Raw genomic sequence first — 19,801 nt, 5'->3', positions numbered from 1 at the left:
AGGCAAAATGAGGTCCAACCCGGTACTAGTAAGGTGTACCTAATAAAGTGGCATTTGAGTATATTTATATATATATGATGGATGCTCTTTTAAAGTAAAATTTCATTTCGATTGTAAACTTAATGTCATTTTAATGAATTAAAATATTGTTTTTCTACAGTTAAAAATTAATGATAAATAAACCATTTTATTAAATAAATATAGTTATATTTTAGTTTATTTTAAAAATACCGGTTTTGTTCAGTAAACATTTTGCTATTTTTTTTATTCACCTCAAATGTTGAGATAATATTTAATATAAATAATAACTATTTTTTATTTAATTAAAATAGCTTCATTTTTACATCTATGTATTGTTAAATATGCAAAAAATATATTTTTTACAATATATATTTTTGCAAGTATTTAATATATTAGTATATCATTAATATTTCTCTTAATTATTTTAATTATATATTTATTTTTCAAAAAATCAGGTTTGAGACAATACGAGGGTGAGTAAATGATGACAGAACAGTCCTTTAGAGGTCATGCATCACTTTAAGATGTAGTTCAAGCTGCAGCAGGAGTGTGTTCGAACCCCTGCGTGTGTGAACAGAGGTGAAAGTGTGTTTTGGCAGGCCGTTCTGCTCCCTCTTCACACGCGTTCACACACACACTCGCTCTACACAGCGCACATTAATCATCTCATGCCGCCTGTTGCTGCAACACCTGGTGGACAGATAGACTTACACACGCAAACACACACCTTTCATTCATCAGCGTCCACCCTCGCGCCTAACCAGCTGACCCCAAGCTGACCCCTGACCTTAAGCCACGCTCCATTGGCTGCTTAATGACGCATTTAATCGGGCCGTGGATGATAAGGCTGGGTCAATGATCGCCAGAAGGCATTTAGGTAGATCATAAACACACACACACATGGATGGAAGTACCAAATAAACCATTATCATCATCACTAAGCAGCAGCAGCACACACACATGCATACATTAATAACTGCACACACATTTATAATACATTTGTACGGAAAGACACACCCCCAGATTCCCATCCCAACCAATCACGTTAAAGCAATACAGCACAACACCAAAAGATGAAGAAGCAGAGGCAGCTGATGGTTAAACAGCAACAGAGCAAGAGCAGTTCTGCTGAACTTATGTCCATTTAGATCAATATTTAAAGAAAGATATAGAGACAAAAAGAGAATAAAAGACAGTAGAAGAAAGAAAGAGACACGCAGACACAAAAGACAGACAAAAAGCATAGAAAGAAAGGGATCGGAGTAACACTTTACTTCTTTAAGAGGTGTTCATAAGACACCATTATAATCTTGACATGACACATGGCATGAATATGAATGATGTTTTATGAAAACTGTCATCAAGTGTCATTCGTCCATTTTAAATATAAATATATAACAGTTGACGTTGTTTGAGATGTCTTTGTTATGACAACTTGACATAACCCAATACATCACAACCTGTCTCTGTCAGGAGAACGACATCAAAAATGCTTTTAACGCTTAGAGGTTTTGTCTTGGTTCCAGTTCAAATATACCAAAATTCCTAAACGGGGGGAGGTCCATGGTGTATTGATGCAAAGCAGGGTGTGCTCATGATTCATTTGTAGAAAATCACCTTATTTTTTGTTCATATGTCTTCCTTTGAAGACATTCCTCCTTCCTTGACTGTCATTTTCTCCTAGTTCCTCTGAAAGGCCCGCCCTCAAGAAACTCTGATTGGTCAGCTAACATAATATGCTGTGATTATGTCATTCACACGGTGGAACCTCACGCTTGCTCTTTAAAATAAAATCTGACAGGAGTCTTTCACATATATTCGGAATAAGTTTGTGTAGGTAATATAAAACTTTCACATCTTCTATGAGTTCGTTATTTGAGATAGAAAAATATATATATATTTCAAGAGTTCACACTCAGCTGATGATTGGTATTCAGCTAGTTTGGCATGCTGTCCCAGGAGAGAGCCCTGAGCTCAAGAGATCCTTGAGCCCGGGGCTCCCTCAAGTTGCAGGGCAAAGGGGAGTTTGAGCTCGGGTAGGTCTCGAGAATCCCCCCCCCCTCCTGCTGCTTAAGGATTGTTAAGGTGGTGTGTTGTTGGAAAAATTGAATATGGTGCTAATTTGGTTTAGTCAGTAACTTAAGTCTCATGTTTTTGGATTGTGGGAGGAAACTGAAGGACCCGGGGAAATCCCACGCGAGCACGGGGAGAACATGAACTCCACACGGAAATGGTGTCCGGCTGGGTAGAGACCAGAGCCAGAGGCATTCTTTCTGTGAGGCCACAGTGCTAGCCACTGGGCCGCCGTGCTTCCCTGTAGAGAAAAGAGGAGGAGAAGGGGTGGAAGGGGGGATTCTTCAAGACGAAGATGACTAAAGGTAAGATGCTTGGTTATTTATACTGGGTTAGGCATCGTCTGATTGGTGGTCCGTACATTAGCTTGACTCGGGGCCAGCCGTGTCCTGCATAAGCAAGTGATCCTCTCAAAATTTGTTTATGAATAAACTTCACATATATAATGAAGGGAAAGCGTCTGCATGGAGAGACACTGAAAGTGGCCTCATAGAGAGACACAACGGTTTGACAGATAAATATGAATTTGTAGCTATATTGTTAGCGGCGCCAAACAGCATTTCTCATTGTTTACATCCTCGCTTCAACATACTATTAACGCTAGAAACTGTGCATGTAGTTGATCAATTTTAACAAATAAAAACACAGGTTGGGGCTCACAAGCCACAGCTTCATCAGTTGGAGGAGGTTTTAGCCGAATTCAGCACTAAACCGGGAGAGATTCTGGAAGCTGTCCTTTGTCAAATGCTAGCTCTATATATATTTTTTATAATTCTCTGGAACATAAATTAAATTAAATTGTAAGCACTTCTCTCTTTATGTTGTGTCCTTTGAAAGCCCAAATACAGAAACAAAAGAAGCTCTGTGGAAACAGCTGTGTTTGCATGTCATTTTAGCTTTCTCTGCTATAACATTAAAGCGTCTTTGGGCATGCCCCTTCGCTACGCAGTGTAGGCGTGAGGTGAATGCATATAACCTGAAGCGTTTGTGATCTCACTAGCCCGGATGTATTTTTTTGTTGTCCCCAAACTTTGTTCGCTGTAGGCTTTGCTAAGCTTACTCTGTAAAAGCCAATGTCTCCCTTTGCATTGAACTTTGAGTATTTTCAGAGATGTTGTTTATGTTCACACAGCTACATTGCACATCAACTAAAGTTTAAAAACGATATTATTGTGGATCTCACCTTTAAATAAAGTATCACAAGCCAAAAATATAGTCTTGTTTTCAGAAATAATATGCCAAAATTAAGTTAGTCTTTTAATAAAACAAGCTAAATAATATTGTTTTTCATTTTGAAATAAGATTACTTTAGCAGATTATTTTGTTTGTTTTAAGGAAAACAAATCACTTAATTTTGCTGTATTATTTCTTAAAATAAGACAATATTTGTTGCTTTTCAAGAAAATTCTTCTTGATTTAGGAACATTTAGATACTTTGACTAAAAACAAGACAAAAGAAAGTAAGACAAGCATTTTTTTTTGTGAAGACACCATAACTTGTCACACTTCTGTCATAAACATGATTATCATGAGGCACTATAATTTTCTAGAAAATGCTTCTTGATTTAAGAACATTTAGATACTTTGACTAGAAACAAGACAAAAGAAAGACAAGCATTTTTTTGTGAAGACACCATAACTTGTCATAAACCTGTCATAAACATGATTATCATGAGGCATTATAATTGTCATGAAAATTATGTCAGTGTCATTAACATTTTTCTTGACTTCAGCTTTAGTGGTGTGAATGAAATGTGTCAGAAAAATGTCATTAGATCTTATTAATTATCACTGACAATGTTATAAAATTATTTCACATTTTTAATCTTTTAATCATTTTTAAACAAATTTAGTTTGCTCCACCAAAAAAAGGAGATCAGAAAAATATTCATGACACAATTATAATGGCATCATGACAATCATGTTTATGACTGATTTATGACATGTTGGTTGTGTAAAGTTGTCATGACGAAGACAAACTATGATGTGTTTATATTAAGTTATCGTAACAAATACATCTCAACCATTGTTACTTTTGCATTTAAATTAAATAACTTAATGACAGTTGTTATTAAGTTGTCACATTTTTGTCGTATCATATCTAGATTATAAAGGTGTCAAGATAGCCTTATGAAAACCACTTCAAGTAAAGTGTTACCAGCGTGGACAGAAATAGAGTACGAAAGACAGCTAGAGAACAGAAAGACGAATAGAAAACAAAGACAGGTGGAAAAGAGAAAGAAAGGTCAAGATAAAAACAGACATTAGGGCTCAACAGTAAGGAGAAATGATTGTAGTCAGCAAGAAAGTTGATAAAATAAGTGACAAGAGTCACACAAGTTTATAATTTGCAGCTGTTTTTAAGCCTTCTTAAGCCATTGTAGACATTCATGAGATTTTGGTTCATTCAATCATGATAAGAAAGCTAAACTCAACACTCGCAATGTCTGAGAGGGTTACTAAAGTTTATCACTCGCACGTGTTTTTAAGCCATGTTAAGTCAAATTAAGTGCGATAAGATAAAAAAAAAGATTAAATGCACTTCTAGGTTTTCTGTGAGTATAAAAAGAGTTTCAGAAAGGGTTTAAATACCCTTCAGTGTTCTCTTAAATTGGGAAAGAGATGTGAAATTAAGTGAAAAAACTAACTGAAAGAGAGTAAGTGAAAGCACATGTGCATCAGTATATTAGTTCTGTGCATGAGGTCTTAAAGTGACAGCAGCCCAAAAAACCTGAAAAGAGAGATGTTCACTTTGCTGTCGACTAAATTATTTGGTCACACTTTATTTTGATGATCCGTTTGTTGAATTTAAATCATTTAAGTCTTATTTGCTTTATTTCGGTTAGAATAAAAGCAGTTTTAAATTTTTTAAAACATCATTTTAAGGTCAAAATTATTAGCGTCAGATCAGAAAGTTTACAGAACAAACCATCGTTATACAATAACTTGCCTAAACCTGCTTAGTTAACCTAATTAACTTAAATAAGCCTCGAAATGTCACTTTAAGCTGTATAGAAGTGTCTTAAAAAAATATCTAGAGAAATATTATTTACTGTCATCATGACAAAGATAAAATAAATCAGTTATCAGAAATGAGTTATTGAAACTATTATGTTTAGGAATGTGCTGAAGAAATCTGCTCTCCGTTAAACAGATATTGGGGAAAAAAAAATAAACAGGGCGGCTAATAATTCAGGGGGGCTAATAATTCTGACTTCAACAGTATATGTATATTGTATTAAAGTAGTGTTTGCAGTTCAAATAGTCAACAAAAATCCTTAGCGTCGAGCCCTGGACATACAGACGAGAAAGAGAGGGAAAAAAAACAATAATAAAAAAAAACAGAAGAAATAAGAAACCAACCACAGAAAGAAAAAGTGACAGAAAAGAGTTGAGAGAAAGAAAAGAGAAAATAATAGTTCGGCTGAACTGGTAAAGATACCTTCTGTAGAACAGTTCCTGCCGCAAGCAGTCTGGAGTATATAGAACATCTCACGGAAAGAGCGTGGACCTTCCCATATGAAGCATTTAGGGAAACAGAGAGAGTCAGAGAGGATGGAGGAGAGAGAGAGAGAGAACAACAGAGGGAAAGAATAGAGGAGTCGAGAGATCAGAGAAATGAAGAGAAAAGAGAAAGAGAAGGAGAAACCGAGCAGCGAAAGAGTGCAGTGCAGGTGCTGCTGAAGCAAACAGAAGGTATCTGAACACCACACGGCATGCAGGCTGCAGTCTGACTCTCCCACTGCCCAACATCTGACTGCAGGACGGCACACATTACTGCTAACATCATCATCCGCCACAGAATACGAAAATAAGGAGAGAAAAACAAAGGCTCTCACTTTATATTAAGTGGCCTTAAGTGCTTAAACTGAAACTAATAATTCAATACAATGTACTTATTGTGTAGATACTTGTTTTTTTTATGTAATTACATTGTCTGACAGATCGTACTATTATGTCTTCTTTTCTTTTTCATTACTTTAAAACCTGTTTTAATGCATTTTATTATGTTTTAATCTGTTTTTAATTTCTTGTTTCTTTTATTCTTGTTTATGTAAAAGCACTTTGAAATTACTATTGTGTATGAAATATGCTATATAAATAAACTTGCCTTGCCTTATGCTTGAATAAATACCAGCATGCACTGCAAAAAACAACCCATACTACCAAACCCAACCCGTATCCCACCTTAAGAGCACTAAAAGTGTTCTGCAATACATTATGAACACAGTAAGCACATTGTATTTATATTCTGATGTAAGTGTATACTAGTTAGGGTTACTTAATATAAAGTGAGACCGAAAAACAAGCAATTGCTCCTTTTTCTCATTCTTTGTTTATATATTTCATGATTTAGCCAGTTTTAATCTTGTGATTTAGAATGATCATCTTTCAAATGAGAGTTAAATCCCGCGCAAATCCCAAAGGCGTAGCTCTGAGAAACAAGTCAGAATTGAGATGTTTAAACAAACATGAGACACTAAAAATGCCTCAAAACTGCAAACAGAGAGAAGCAAAGGGGCAATTCTTCAATAAAAAGACTGCAATAAAAACTGCAAATAAACAGACAAGCTTGCAATTCCAAGAGAAAAAGGTTGCAATTATGAAAATGTAAAGACTGTTAAAAAATCTATCAACTTGCAAATTGCAAGACATAAAGTTGCAATTCTAAGTAAATATAGTATAATCAATTATAATATGTCAGAAATAAAGGAAGAAAAAAAGGGTCTGAATTGTGAGCAATAAAGTCAGAATTGTTTAAAGTTGATATTAAGAATATCTAATAAATAGACATATAACGATAAGAAATGAGGTCACACTCCGAAAAAAGCTGGAATTATGAGATAAAAAAAGATGCAATTGCCTTTTTATTTTTCTTATCCCATGGCGGAAAAAGATGTTTCGTAGTTTAAACTAGCTTTTACCTTTTTCAATTTTAAGTTTTATTCATAAGAATTACTAAGACGACTATCTAACAATTTGAGAGTAATATAATATAATATAATATAATATAATATAATATAATATAATATAATATAATATAATATATAAAAATTATATAATATAATAATATATATGATATAAAATAATAATATATATATAATATAATATGTAATATAATATGTAATATATAATATAATATAATATAATATAATATAATATAATATAATATAATAAAATTATATAATAAAATAATATAATATATTATAATATAATATAATATAATATAATATAATATAATATAATATAATATAATATAATATAATATAATTATATAATAAAATAAAATAAAATAATATAAAATAATATAATATAATATAATATAATATAACTACATATTTATTGTCGTACTGTAAATGAATAAACTGTTTATCATTAGTTGTTTTGTGCATACAAACCTTGGGTCACCATAGATACAGACAGCAACAAGCAATCGTGAAATGGCAAAAGATAGCAGTACAATGCCACAAATCATGCAGTGAACCACAAACACTCCCAACCAGCTCTAACTCTCCTAGTAGTTGCATTTAACTAGACCAATACTTAAAAAAAGTATAAAAATCATTTTAAAACATAAATGCATTATAATATTTCTGAAAATGCAGCATTTATTCTTACATTTCAATCATGAGTGATAAAATATACTTATTTAAAGGAGTCATGAACAGTATTTTTACTGTTTTCTGAGGTAAAAAATATATATTTAGAAATGACAGGTTATTTTTCTCCTATGACCCTCATCAGAACAAAGCATTTGAATAGACATGGTAAATTGTCAACTCTGAAGTAAACACCAACTGCTATGATTGGCTAACAGTTTTGCACATTTTTAAAAGGCAGAACTGTTTTTCTCTGCCTCAAATGTAAAATCAATGAAAGTTTAGTTTTTTTTTCTTTTTTTAATTGAAGTTAACAGAGGGCCAATTTCTTATGCATCGGAATTTTCAACATTTGTGGGCGTCGACCTTCTGTAGAGGCGGGGTTTAGACACACTTTTACATAATAAATTGACTTGCTGTTTTTTTAGATTGGTTTTAATAGCTGATTTTAGACTAACAGGAACATTTTGAATTCTGGATGTTCAAAAAACATACAGGATTAACTCTTATGTTATATGTTAAAAGCTTAAGTTCATTTTCAGCAAATCCAGCATTAAATTGTGTTTTGCTTGTAAATTAGTTCAAGTTTTAAATTAACAAAGAACTAAATTCCTACAAAAACATCCCAAATTCGTTAAAAATAAAGATTTGTTTCTGTGTAGACCTGCGTTTGTGTCTATCTTGTATTACCAACTCCATGTGTGAATAAGTAGGCAGAGCTAGCCAGTGATGTAAAAGTGGGCAGCAATCTTCTGTAGAGTCAGAGACTACATGCAATAATACATAGCGTGTACAATGTTTACGTGGCATAGGCGTTGTCCACATTAACCATTTTTGTTAGAGAGGCTAACTGTAGTATTGGTAACCTAGCAACCAACAGCCAACTAGGCAAGCATAAAAGAGACAGCTGATTGGTCACTTGGGTGTAATGTTCTTTACATCAGTGTTTATTTGGAAAATGCATTATCTACATTAACCCGCTTTCATTTGAGAAGCTAACTGTAGTATTGGTAACCTAGCAACCAACACTAAACAAAGCAAGTGTAATAAACACAGTTGATAGGTCGGATGGATGTAATGTTCACTACATCGGTGTTTATTCGGCAATGCGTTATTCACATTAAGCCTTTCAATTAGAGAGGCTAACTGTAGTATTGGTAACCTAGCAACCAAGCGTCAACAAGGCAGGCATAATGGAGACAGCTGAGTCACTTGGGTGTAATTTTACCTACATCAGTGTTTATTTGGCAAATGCATTGTCTACATTAACCCGTGGTCATTAGAGAGGCTAACTGTAGTATTGGTAACCTAGCAACCAACAGTAAAAACAAGGCTAGCATAATATAGACAGCTGATTGATCATTTGGGTGTAATGTTCACATTGAAAGTGTCCACATTGACCAATTTCTGTTAGAGAGGCTAACTGTAGTATTGGTAACTTAGCAACCAACAACCAACAAGGCAAGCATAACGGAAACAGCTGATTGGTTGCATGGATGTAATGCTCACTTCGTCAGTGTTTATTCAGCTAATGCGTTATCCACATTAATCCTTTTCATTAGAGAAGCTAACTATTGGTAACCTAGCAACCAAAAACAACTATGAATTTTTTTTTCGCGAATTATTCCCGAATTTATTCGAAATTTGGTGTTTCCAATACTCCAATTTCTCATGCGATAGTTTAAATTGCACATGTTGTTTGCAATCTAGCTTATAATAACCTCGTATGTATTAAATGAATGGTCTCCTAAGTTCATGACTCCTTTAAAGTATTCTAAATCGCAATAAACATCACATGATCTCAAAGCACCCAATCACTGACCTGTGATGTCGAACCACAGTGAAGCGGAGCCTTGTTGCTGGGCAGACACCACTCCTACGATGTCCGCCACTCTGTCGGTTTCCATGATGGTAAAGTTGTAGAGCGGCTCATCGAAAGCTAGTGGAATGGGGTTTGGCGGAGGACGGCGGATCCACTCAATGTGCAGACGTGCTGTCGCCCAGCGCTGAGGACGCCCGTTGTCCACCGCCTTCACCTGTGCAAACAGAGAACAGAGGATCAGAGATTGCAGACACAAGCAAAGGGTAAAAATTACATATTTGTTTTTCTTTCTCTGTTTATATTTTCCCTCAATTATTTATTTATTTTTTTAAATATTAGTTTTTAGTTTTTGACTGGACAAAAAAGATAAAATTTAATTGAATTAAATAAAACAATATACAATTTAATAACTCGAACAAGTTGTCTGACCTTACTCATAATACGTAATACAACAACAGCAATAATAATAATAATAATAATAATAATAATAATAAATAATTCTAGCTGATCCAAGCTTGCATAGAGGAGGGGTAGCTATGTAAATTAAAATAAAATAAAATAAAATAAAAATAAATAAAAGTAAATAAAAAAATAATAATAAAAAATTAAAAATTTAAATTAAATTAAATTAAAAATAAATTTAATTATTGAAAAAAAGTATAAAAAATAAAATAAAATGCAACTGTAAAACCAAAATAAAATACAACAAAATGAAATTATATACATTACATTATTTAATAGCTCATTTAAGGTGTTCAACATTACTGAAACAATATTAAATAAAATGCAAATTGTAAAATACAATTAAACTTAAAAATATTTAAGTTATCTCACTGATCCAAATAAACAAACAAACAAAAATATTAATAATAGCTAAATAATATCAAGTTAAATAAAGTTTTCCTGCGGATCCAAACTTGCATAGAAGATGGATATTTATGTGGAAAATAAAATAAAATAATACAACAAATTATTTACTAACTCATCCAAGCTGTCTGACTTCACTGATACTTTGTAAAAATAAGTTAAAATGAAAAAAAAAAAATTATGTAAATAAATATTATCTTGCTGATTTACAAAAATTAAACAATTAAGCAACAATAATTCAAGTAAAATAATATAAAAGTAAAATAACATTTTCTAGCTGATACAAGCTTGCATATAAAATAAAATAAAATAAAGTAAAATAAAAAAAAAAAATAAATAAAATAAAATAAAATAAAATAAAATAAAATAAAATAAAATAAAATAAAATAAAACAGGCGGCATGGTGACTCAGTGGTTAGCACTGTCGCCTCACAGCAAGATGGTTACTGCTTCGAGAGCTGACTGGGTCAGTTGGCATTTCTGTGTGGAGTTTGCATTTTCTCCCCATGTTGGTGTGGGTTTCCTTCGGGTGCTTCGGTTTCCCCCACAGTCCAAAGACATGTGCTATGGGTGAATTGAATAAACTAAATTGGCTGTGGTGTATGAGTGTGAATGAGTGTTTCCCAGTACTGGGTTGCAGCTGGAAGAGCATCCGCTGCATAAAACATATGCTGGATAAATTGGCAGTTCATTCCGCTTTGGAGACCCCTGATTAATAAAGGGACTAAGCGGAAAAGAAAATGAATAAAGAAAAAATAAAATAAAATGAAAAAAATAAAGAAATACAGAAAAAATAAATAAATAAAAATTTTTAAAAATGAAGTAAAAAAATGAAATAAATAAATAAAATCCCATTTTGAAAAATATTTTGTACTAGTCTATGAGGTTCTTTCAATCTGTATGTAATACTTAATCTGCAATTAATATAATTAATTTATACATTTACATTCAAAAACATCATAATTTAAAAATAATAAGCTATTATCTGGTCATATTTTACCTCTCATAAGAGAAACAGTTTGATAACCCACATCCTTCACAGATGAACACTGATTTAGAACTCATTTAGGTTAAAAAATGCTTAAATATTCATTACATATCAACCGACAAATAAGTGTATCAACGAGTAATCTGCAATAAAAGAGAAGTGAAAGTTAAAAGCAGAACTCAAATGGAGGATCAGAGCAGAACTGGAGGAATGCATCCACTATTGACCTTTAGGTTGAACGCAAACAAAAAGAACAAATATTTTACAAGAAGAAGAAAAAAAAAATTGAAATGTCAGCTTCCTCATTAGGGAAGTGAGCTGCTGAGTGTGTGTGCGCGTGTGTGTGTGGAGGGAGTTTTACAAGACCTGGAAATTATTAGCCAGAAGTTCACACTTCAGGTTAAATTGGGTGAGACGATTGCTTGTACTTTTATCAGATATACGGCTCATTTATACTACTGCGGTAAGAGGGAAGAAAGAAAAAGATCATGGCATTTTAAGGTGATCTCCATCCGATACTTAAATTTAACAACCCCCCAGCCCAGATTTGAACAGCTAGAAAACTATATTTTTCCCTATTTCATAAAATAAAATAAAATAAAATAAAATAAAACAAAATAAAATAAATTAAAATAAAATAAAACAAATAAAATAAAACAAAACAAATAAAAAAAAACAAATAAAATAAAACAAATAAAATAAACAAATAAAATAAAATAAATAAATAAATAAATAAATAAAATAAAACAAATAAAACAAAATTAAATAAATAAATAAAATAAAACTATTAAAATAAAATAAAAATAAAAAATTAAAATAAAAAAATAAAAATATAAAAAATAAAAATAGATAAAATAAATAAAAATAAAATAAAATTTATACAGCAGCTCATCAACAACTTACTCGCCAATAATCTATTACAGCAAAAAAGCTGTTTTTACATTTGCATCACCATTTATCTTTCAATAGTTGCATTTACAATATTGTATTTCTTTACTGTAATTTCATTTTCACAATGCAACTTTAAACTACAGTAACACTGCATAACTGTTCTACATAAAAACACAGTTTATATTACAGTAAATCTATATTTACAATCATGCTTATCAATTTGCATACTTCTGATTATTAATAGCAACCTTACATATATTCATCTATTGCAAATTTCTGTTCATAGTTAATACAACCTGTATATAATGTTCATAGTACATCCATCTGTAAATATCACCATAGTTTTCCTATAACTGCACTTTATAACTTATATCTATATCCTGCACTTGCTGCTATTGCACCGCTGGTTAGACCTAAACTGCATTTCATTGCCTTGTACTTGTACATGTGTAATGACAATAAAGTAAGTTGAATCTAATCTAATCTAATCTAAATACTGTGTAATTTACAAAACTTACGTTAACAGTGTTGTTCATCAACGCCAGGTTGGCCTGAATATATATAATTATGTAATTTAGGTAAGCTCGTATCACCTAAAAAATGTTCTTAATACGTATTTATTCTTTCATTTGAAAATCAGAAGTATAATCACTTAAAGTAACCTAAATAAAACAAAAATAGTTTAATTTTATTTTCACATAGCATTATTAATATTAGATTAGCTTGAATTAGCAAGATTTTTGTTAGAATTTCAATTAAATTTATTTAAATTAGTTAGAAAAAACATTTTATTTTGTAGAATTGTATTTAATTGTAATTTCCAATGTTAATTTCAGCAATGAAAATTGTAAATTATATTAAATTATTTTTTGATTGTATTTTACTTTGTTACATATTTTTATTCATCAAGGCCAACTTGGACCTTTATGCTGTTTATTTTATTTTATTGTTTATGTTTTATTTCACATATCTTTTATGTAAGCTTGTATCAGCTTGAAAAGCCTACTTTATACTATTATTATTATTATTATTATTATTATTAATATTATTATTATTATTATATACATTTTAGTTTGAAACTATAATCAATTATAGTAACAAACCTGAACAAAAAAGTAATTTCATTTAGTTTTAATAGTAATGTTAGATTAGCTTGAATTAGCAACAAAATATTCTCGTTTTATTTCATTATTATTTTATTTTATATTCATTTCCATGTTATTTTATTGTCACAGAATATCAGTAATGTTCTTCAATTAAATTAAATTAAATTAAATTAAATTAAATTAAATTAAATTAAATTAAATTAAATTAAATTAAATTAAAATTTAAACTTAAAATTAAATTAAATTAAAATTTTAAATGAAATGAAATAAAATAAAATTTAATTAAAATCATAATATCCAGTCATCTAAGCCAACTGGGATCTGCTAGAATAATGTTTTAAATAATATTTTTTAACGCATGCAATTATTTTTGATTCCCATTATAAAACTTTTCAAAACATGTTTTATATTTTACATAAAACATATAATTTTGCATTTGATTTGATTGAATCTAAATTTGGAGTGTTTGTAAGTTACTTACGGTGAGAATATCGTAGGTTCCAGCGCTGAACTGTTTTTTGGGTGATGAAACCACTCCGGTTTTGGCGTCGATGATGAACTTGCCGTCCTCATTGCCGTCGATGATGCTGTAGGAAAGCTCTGCGTTTGCTCCTTGGTCCTGGTCATACGCAAACACACGGTATATTGGAGCTCCGCGCTGTTTTCTGCTGCGCTCCGGCAAACGCACCTGGTACATCTTCTCTGGAAACGTGGGCTTGTTATCGTTTACATCCAACACCTGAATCACCACCCATACTGTAGTGTGTCTGGGAGAAGAACCACCGTCTGATACGGTCACCTGCACACAAAACACACACACACATGACCATGCAGATAATAACACTCAAACACATGACCATACGAATAATAATACCCACATATAACTATATCAATAACAAACACACACACACACATTTTACATGACCATAAGGATAATAACACTCACACATGACCATACCAATAATAACACTCACAAATAATCATAAATAATAACTCTCACACATGATTACGTACATAATAACACTCACACATGATCAAATAGATCACACACTCACAAGGAACCATACGGATAATAACATGATCATGAAAATATTAACACACATGAACATACGGATACTGATAATATGAATAATAGCACTCCAATGTGCATTCATTGTGTTTTGTATCTGACAATTGATCAAAAATCTGCAGAATTTGTGAAATAATAGTTTTAAAAAGCTGTTGAATGTAAATTTTAAATTTAATTAAATTTTTTAATTTATATTAAAAACTAAAATAATATTACATTATGTTATCAAATAAAATATTATAATAATAAAAACGAATAATAATAATAATCAGATATCCATCTATCCATCTATCCATCTATCTATCTATCTATCTATCTATCTATCTATCTATCTATCTATCTATCTATCTATCTATCTATCTATCAAATCCACCCATCCATCCAACAAACCCACCCACCCATCCAACATCTATCCAGCAAACCCAACCATCCAGTCTGTCCATTCATCCATCCATCTAAAAAATCCACCTGTCCGTTCGTCCATCCGTCCGTCCATCCACCCATCCATCCATCCATCCATCCATCCATCCATCCATCCATCCATCCATCCATCCAGCCAGCCAGCCAGCCAGCAAATCCACCAACAAACCCATCCATCCATCCATCCATCCATCCATCCATCCATCCATCCATCCATCCATGTTTTTCTCCAACAAATCCAGCAACAAACCCATCCATCCATCCTGGTAGCAAATACACCAACAAATCCATCCATCCATCCATACATCCGTCTGTCTATTCATCGATGCATCCACCCAACAAACTCACTCATCCATCCAGCAATCCCATCCATCCATCCATCCATCCATCCATCCATCCATCCATCCATCCATCCATCCATCCATCCTTTTCTCCAACAAATCCAGCAACAAACCCATCCATCCATCCTGGAAGCAAATACACCAACAAATCCATCCATCCATCCATACATCCGTCTGTCTATCCATCGATGCATCCACCCAACAAACTCACTCATCCATCCAGCAAACCCAACCATCCATCCATCCATCCATCCATCCACCCATCCATCCATCCATCCATCCATCCATCCATCCATCCATCCATCCATCCTTTTCTCCAACAAATCCAGTAACAAACCCATCCATCCATCCTGGAAGCAAATACACCAACAAATCCATCCATCCATCCATACATCCGTCTGTCTATCCATCGATGCATCCACCCAACAAACTCACCCATCCATCCAGCAAACCCATCCATCCATCCATCAATCCATCCATCTATCCATCCTTTTCTCCAAAAAATCCAGCAACAAATCCATCCATCCATCCTGCCAGCAAACACACCAACAAATCCATCCATCCATCCATCCATCCATCCATACATCCGTCTGTCTATTCATCGATGCATCCACCCATCAAACTCACCCATCCATCTAGCAAACCCAACCATCCATCCATCCATCCATCCATCCATCCATTCATCCTTTTCTCCAACAAATCCAGCAACAAACCCATCCATCCATCCTGCCAGCAAATACACCAACAAATCCATCCATCTATACATCCGTCTGTCTATCCATCGATGCATCCACCCAACAAACTCACCCATCCATCCATCCATCCATCCATCCATGCATCCATTCATTCGTCTATCCATCCATCCATCCATCCATCCATTCGTCTATCCATCCATTAATCCATCCATCCAGCAAACCCACCCATTTATCCATCCACCCATCCAGCAAAATCACCCATCCATTCATCCATTCAGCAAACCCACCCAACCAACCATCCATCCATCCATCCATCCATCCTCATTATAATTATAACATATCAAATTTTGTAGCTTTTGTACATTTTAGTTAATTATTTCACTTCATAAACTGTACTAAATAAAATGAATTTAAACTAAATTAAATTACAATAACATTAAATTAAAAGGATTTTACAGTTTATAAACCATCATCTGAAAAAAATAAACTGTTTTCATAAGCATTTATATATTTGATCAGACAATAGTATTCTCAGTCATCTTCTTAATTGAATCTACTTTAATCAAATACCCCAGATGTAATAAAAAATGTATGAGCGCAGCTATTATTCATGTATGTAGCACAAATTGCACAACCAGTAATAGTATTAGTGACCATGGCAAAAATAGATTATAGACAGACTAGGAGAAGCGAGAACCTCAACATGATTGTTTTTCTCAGTAAAATGGAGTAAGGATGAATCATGTTCTCGCTTCCTTTCATTTCCTGTTTCTGACATTCGATCTGTTTTTCATTCATTAGCAAACAAGCTCATTGCTCATCCACCAATCAGCTTGGCCGCACATGGCCACCAGCCAATCAGAAGACAGCGCTGAACTGTGAAACAACATTTCAATGATGTCATTAAAAACAAAAGCCACGGTGTGCGACATCCATCTCGGCGGCAACAACTGAAACGATTAATTCAATTCATTTTATTCATTTCCTTTCACAGATACAGACTGCTGCGCTATGCCTGTACAAATTCAATCTGTCCGTCTGAAAGACAAAGAGAGAGAGAGAGAGAGAGCAATAAAGAAGGAAAAAAGAGGGGGGTTGTAATAAATTAAATGGGCGTTTGGTCTGTGTAATGTTTGGGTGTCAAGGGATCACACGGTGAACGGGCAACAAAACGCGAGTGATAAGTTTGTATTCAAAAGATCAACATGACAAAATGGCTTTTATAACAAACACACACACTTTCTCTCTCTCTTTGGCAGATCAGACTAGTGAAGTGTTTTAAATTCAAGCAGGCGTCTATAGGATTGCGTCGATAATCTTGCGTTTATATAGGTGAAAATTGCTGTTATTCTCCCGACCCACACAAAATTGATCTGGAAATTGGAGGGAGTGTAAATGAGCATGGATCGCAGCCTGGCACCTGATGTGTGTTTGTGTGAACGCGGGTCTCACCTCCAGAACGTGCTCAGCCTGCTGTTCGCGGTCCAGCTTTCGAGAGGTTGTAGTAATCAGACCTGCAAAACACACACACACACACACACACACACACACACACACACACACACACACACACACACACACACACACACACACACACACACACACACACACACACACACACACACACACACACACACACACACACACACACACACACACACACACACACACACACACACACACACACACACACACACACACACACACACACACACACACACACACACACACACACACACACACACACACACACACACACACACACACACACACACACACACACACACACACACACACACACACACACACACACACACACACACACACACAAAAAATCACTTTTTTAGCAGCCGCTTTGTAAACAGACTTAAATCCGACCACATGTACTGTCACTACATATAAGATAAGTTAGATCAAGTTATTATTTAAGGGTGCTTTCACACCTGTTTTGTTCCGAAAGAGGGATTAAAATTTGTTACAATGTGGCTCTTTGTTTTTGGTTAGGTTCGCTTTCACATTGCAAAGTTTTTAAACGGACCAAAAGAGCTAAAACTAATCGCGTGCGAGTAAACTCTCCTCACATTGGTCAGAGATTCAGGGTTTATTTTGCAGAGTCCAGCTCAGCTGTCATGCATCCTTATTTTAATTTATGATGATGAGCAATAAGACATTATAAGCGGAAAGCTGAGCTTTAATTTTTAATGGTGACAGCCACAGACAATGTCACCAGATATAAATCAGAGGTAAGACTTTCTCATACATGGCTGTTGGCTAGAATTATGCATAGGCTTTACATTATAGAGAGAAAAAACAGATAAATATGACTGCAACTTTCAATTTCCTAGTCAATTTTCCTAATAAATAATCAGCTCTCGTTAATAGTTAGAATGCTTTCGCTTTCGTATTTGAGATGAAACGCAGATGAATGATATCCCGCCCTGCTCTAATTCTCTGTTCATATAGATGTATATATACACCTATTACATATACATAATACACTGTGATGTAACTTGGCCGGGCTTGGATCGTTTTGCTTTCTCACTACTATCGATCCGCTCCAGAGTTCGTTTCAATCGAGCAGAGACTACCTCATTCAGACAATCTCAGACCGATTACTTTGGCGCGGATCCAAACGCGATTGCTGGATTCACATATACCAAACGAACCGTACTGGGAAAACGCACCTAAGTCTAGGTGTGAAAGCACCCTAAGATGCATAATATTAGAAAAATTAAAATAAAATTAAATATTTCCCAGTACTGAGTTGCGCCTGGAAGGGCATCCACTGTGTAAAACATATGCTGGAAAAGTTGGCGGTTCATTCTGCTGTGGTGACCCCTGACAAATAAGGGACTAATCTAAAGAATAATCAATAAAAGAATCAAATATAATAATAATAATAATAATAATAATAATAATAATAATAATTATTATTATTATTATTATTATTATTATTATTATTATTATTATTATTATTGTTATATTAAATGTTAATGTTGATTGCAACACCAAAACAACTTAACGGCAATACATTGACAATGACAACAACACAATGCCAATACAACAACAAGTGACAAAACACACACTCTCTGAGGACCTATCAAAAAGTACGGCATCTTGATTACAAAACAAACAAAACAAAAACATCTGAAACAAATATAACTCTGTAAAAAACCTTCAGAATACAGATATGATTTGTAGGATGTGAGATTTATGGCTCACTGCAGAAAAAAAAAAACAAAAAAACATTATTTTAAGAAAACAGACTTAAAGTGACATTTAAAGGCTTAATTAGGTTAATAAGGTTAGCTATGCAGGTTAGGGTAATTTGTCAAGTTATTATAAAACCATGGTTGGTTCTGTAGATTATCGAAAAAAAAAATTAGCTTTAAAGGGGCTTACTTATATATATTATATTATATACAGTATATACAGTATATACAGTATATATACAGTATATACAGTATATATATATATATATATATATATATATATATATATATATATATATATATATATATATATATATATATATATATATATAAAATATATTATATATAGAAAAATGACTACTGAATAAGGTCTACTGGTGCCACCTGAATGGGGTTTCATTGCTCGAGGTGGGCAAAGTCCCATCGGCAGAAAGAGTCTTAACATCTACAGACTTCGGATCTCATCGTCATGGCAACCAGAGGCTCAGTTACGCAGTATGTGTGTGCGTGTCTGTTAAAGTAAGTCTGCATACTGGGGAAAAATGGACGGATTAGAGCACAAACGCTGGACGCCAAACCCTCTCGCACACCCACACAGGCTTTTTTTAATGCGCCATCTATAATATAGAGTACTCGAAAAATCAAAATCATCATAAAATCTGCTGCAAACAAACCCCCAGACGCACACTTTCATGG

General features: G+C 33.4%; 1 protein-coding gene across 7 annotated transcripts in view; it reads right to left on the bottom strand.

Annotated features, from left to right (window-relative positions):
• fat3a (FAT atypical cadherin 3a) overlaps positions 1 to 19,801 on the bottom strand; it is a 330,154-nt gene that overhangs the window by 120,329 nt on the left and 190,024 nt on the right. For 4 of the 7 annotated variants that reach the window (XR_015508748.1, XM_087283202.1, XM_087283204.1 and 1 more), the window contains exons 6-8: positions 17,346 to 17,407; positions 13,850 to 14,167; positions 9,517 to 9,730 (exon numbers count right to left, since the gene is read on the bottom strand). Coding sequence is in view for 6 of the 7 variants with exons in the window: in XM_087283202.1 (XP_087139328.1) it covers positions 9,517 to 9,730; positions 13,850 to 14,167; positions 17,346 to 17,407 (594 nt within the window). In the remaining variant the exon portion in view is untranslated. Of the gene's footprint in view, positions 1 to 5,536; positions 5,606 to 9,516; positions 9,731 to 13,849; positions 14,168 to 17,345; positions 17,408 to 19,801 lie in introns of all 7 variants that reach the window. The other 3 variants (XM_087283200.1, XM_087283201.1, XM_087283203.1) reach the window with 1 other exon arrangement.

This window comes from Danio rerio, chromosome 15 (assembly GCF_052040795.2).
Source record: "Danio rerio strain M-AB ecotype USA chromosome 15, GRCz13ab, whole genome shotgun sequence".
Taxonomy (NCBI): Eukaryota; Metazoa; Chordata; class Actinopteri; order Cypriniformes; family Danionidae; genus Danio; species Danio rerio.
Note: the sequence above shows the minus strand (reverse complement) of the source record. Positions and strands in the feature narration are given on the sequence as shown.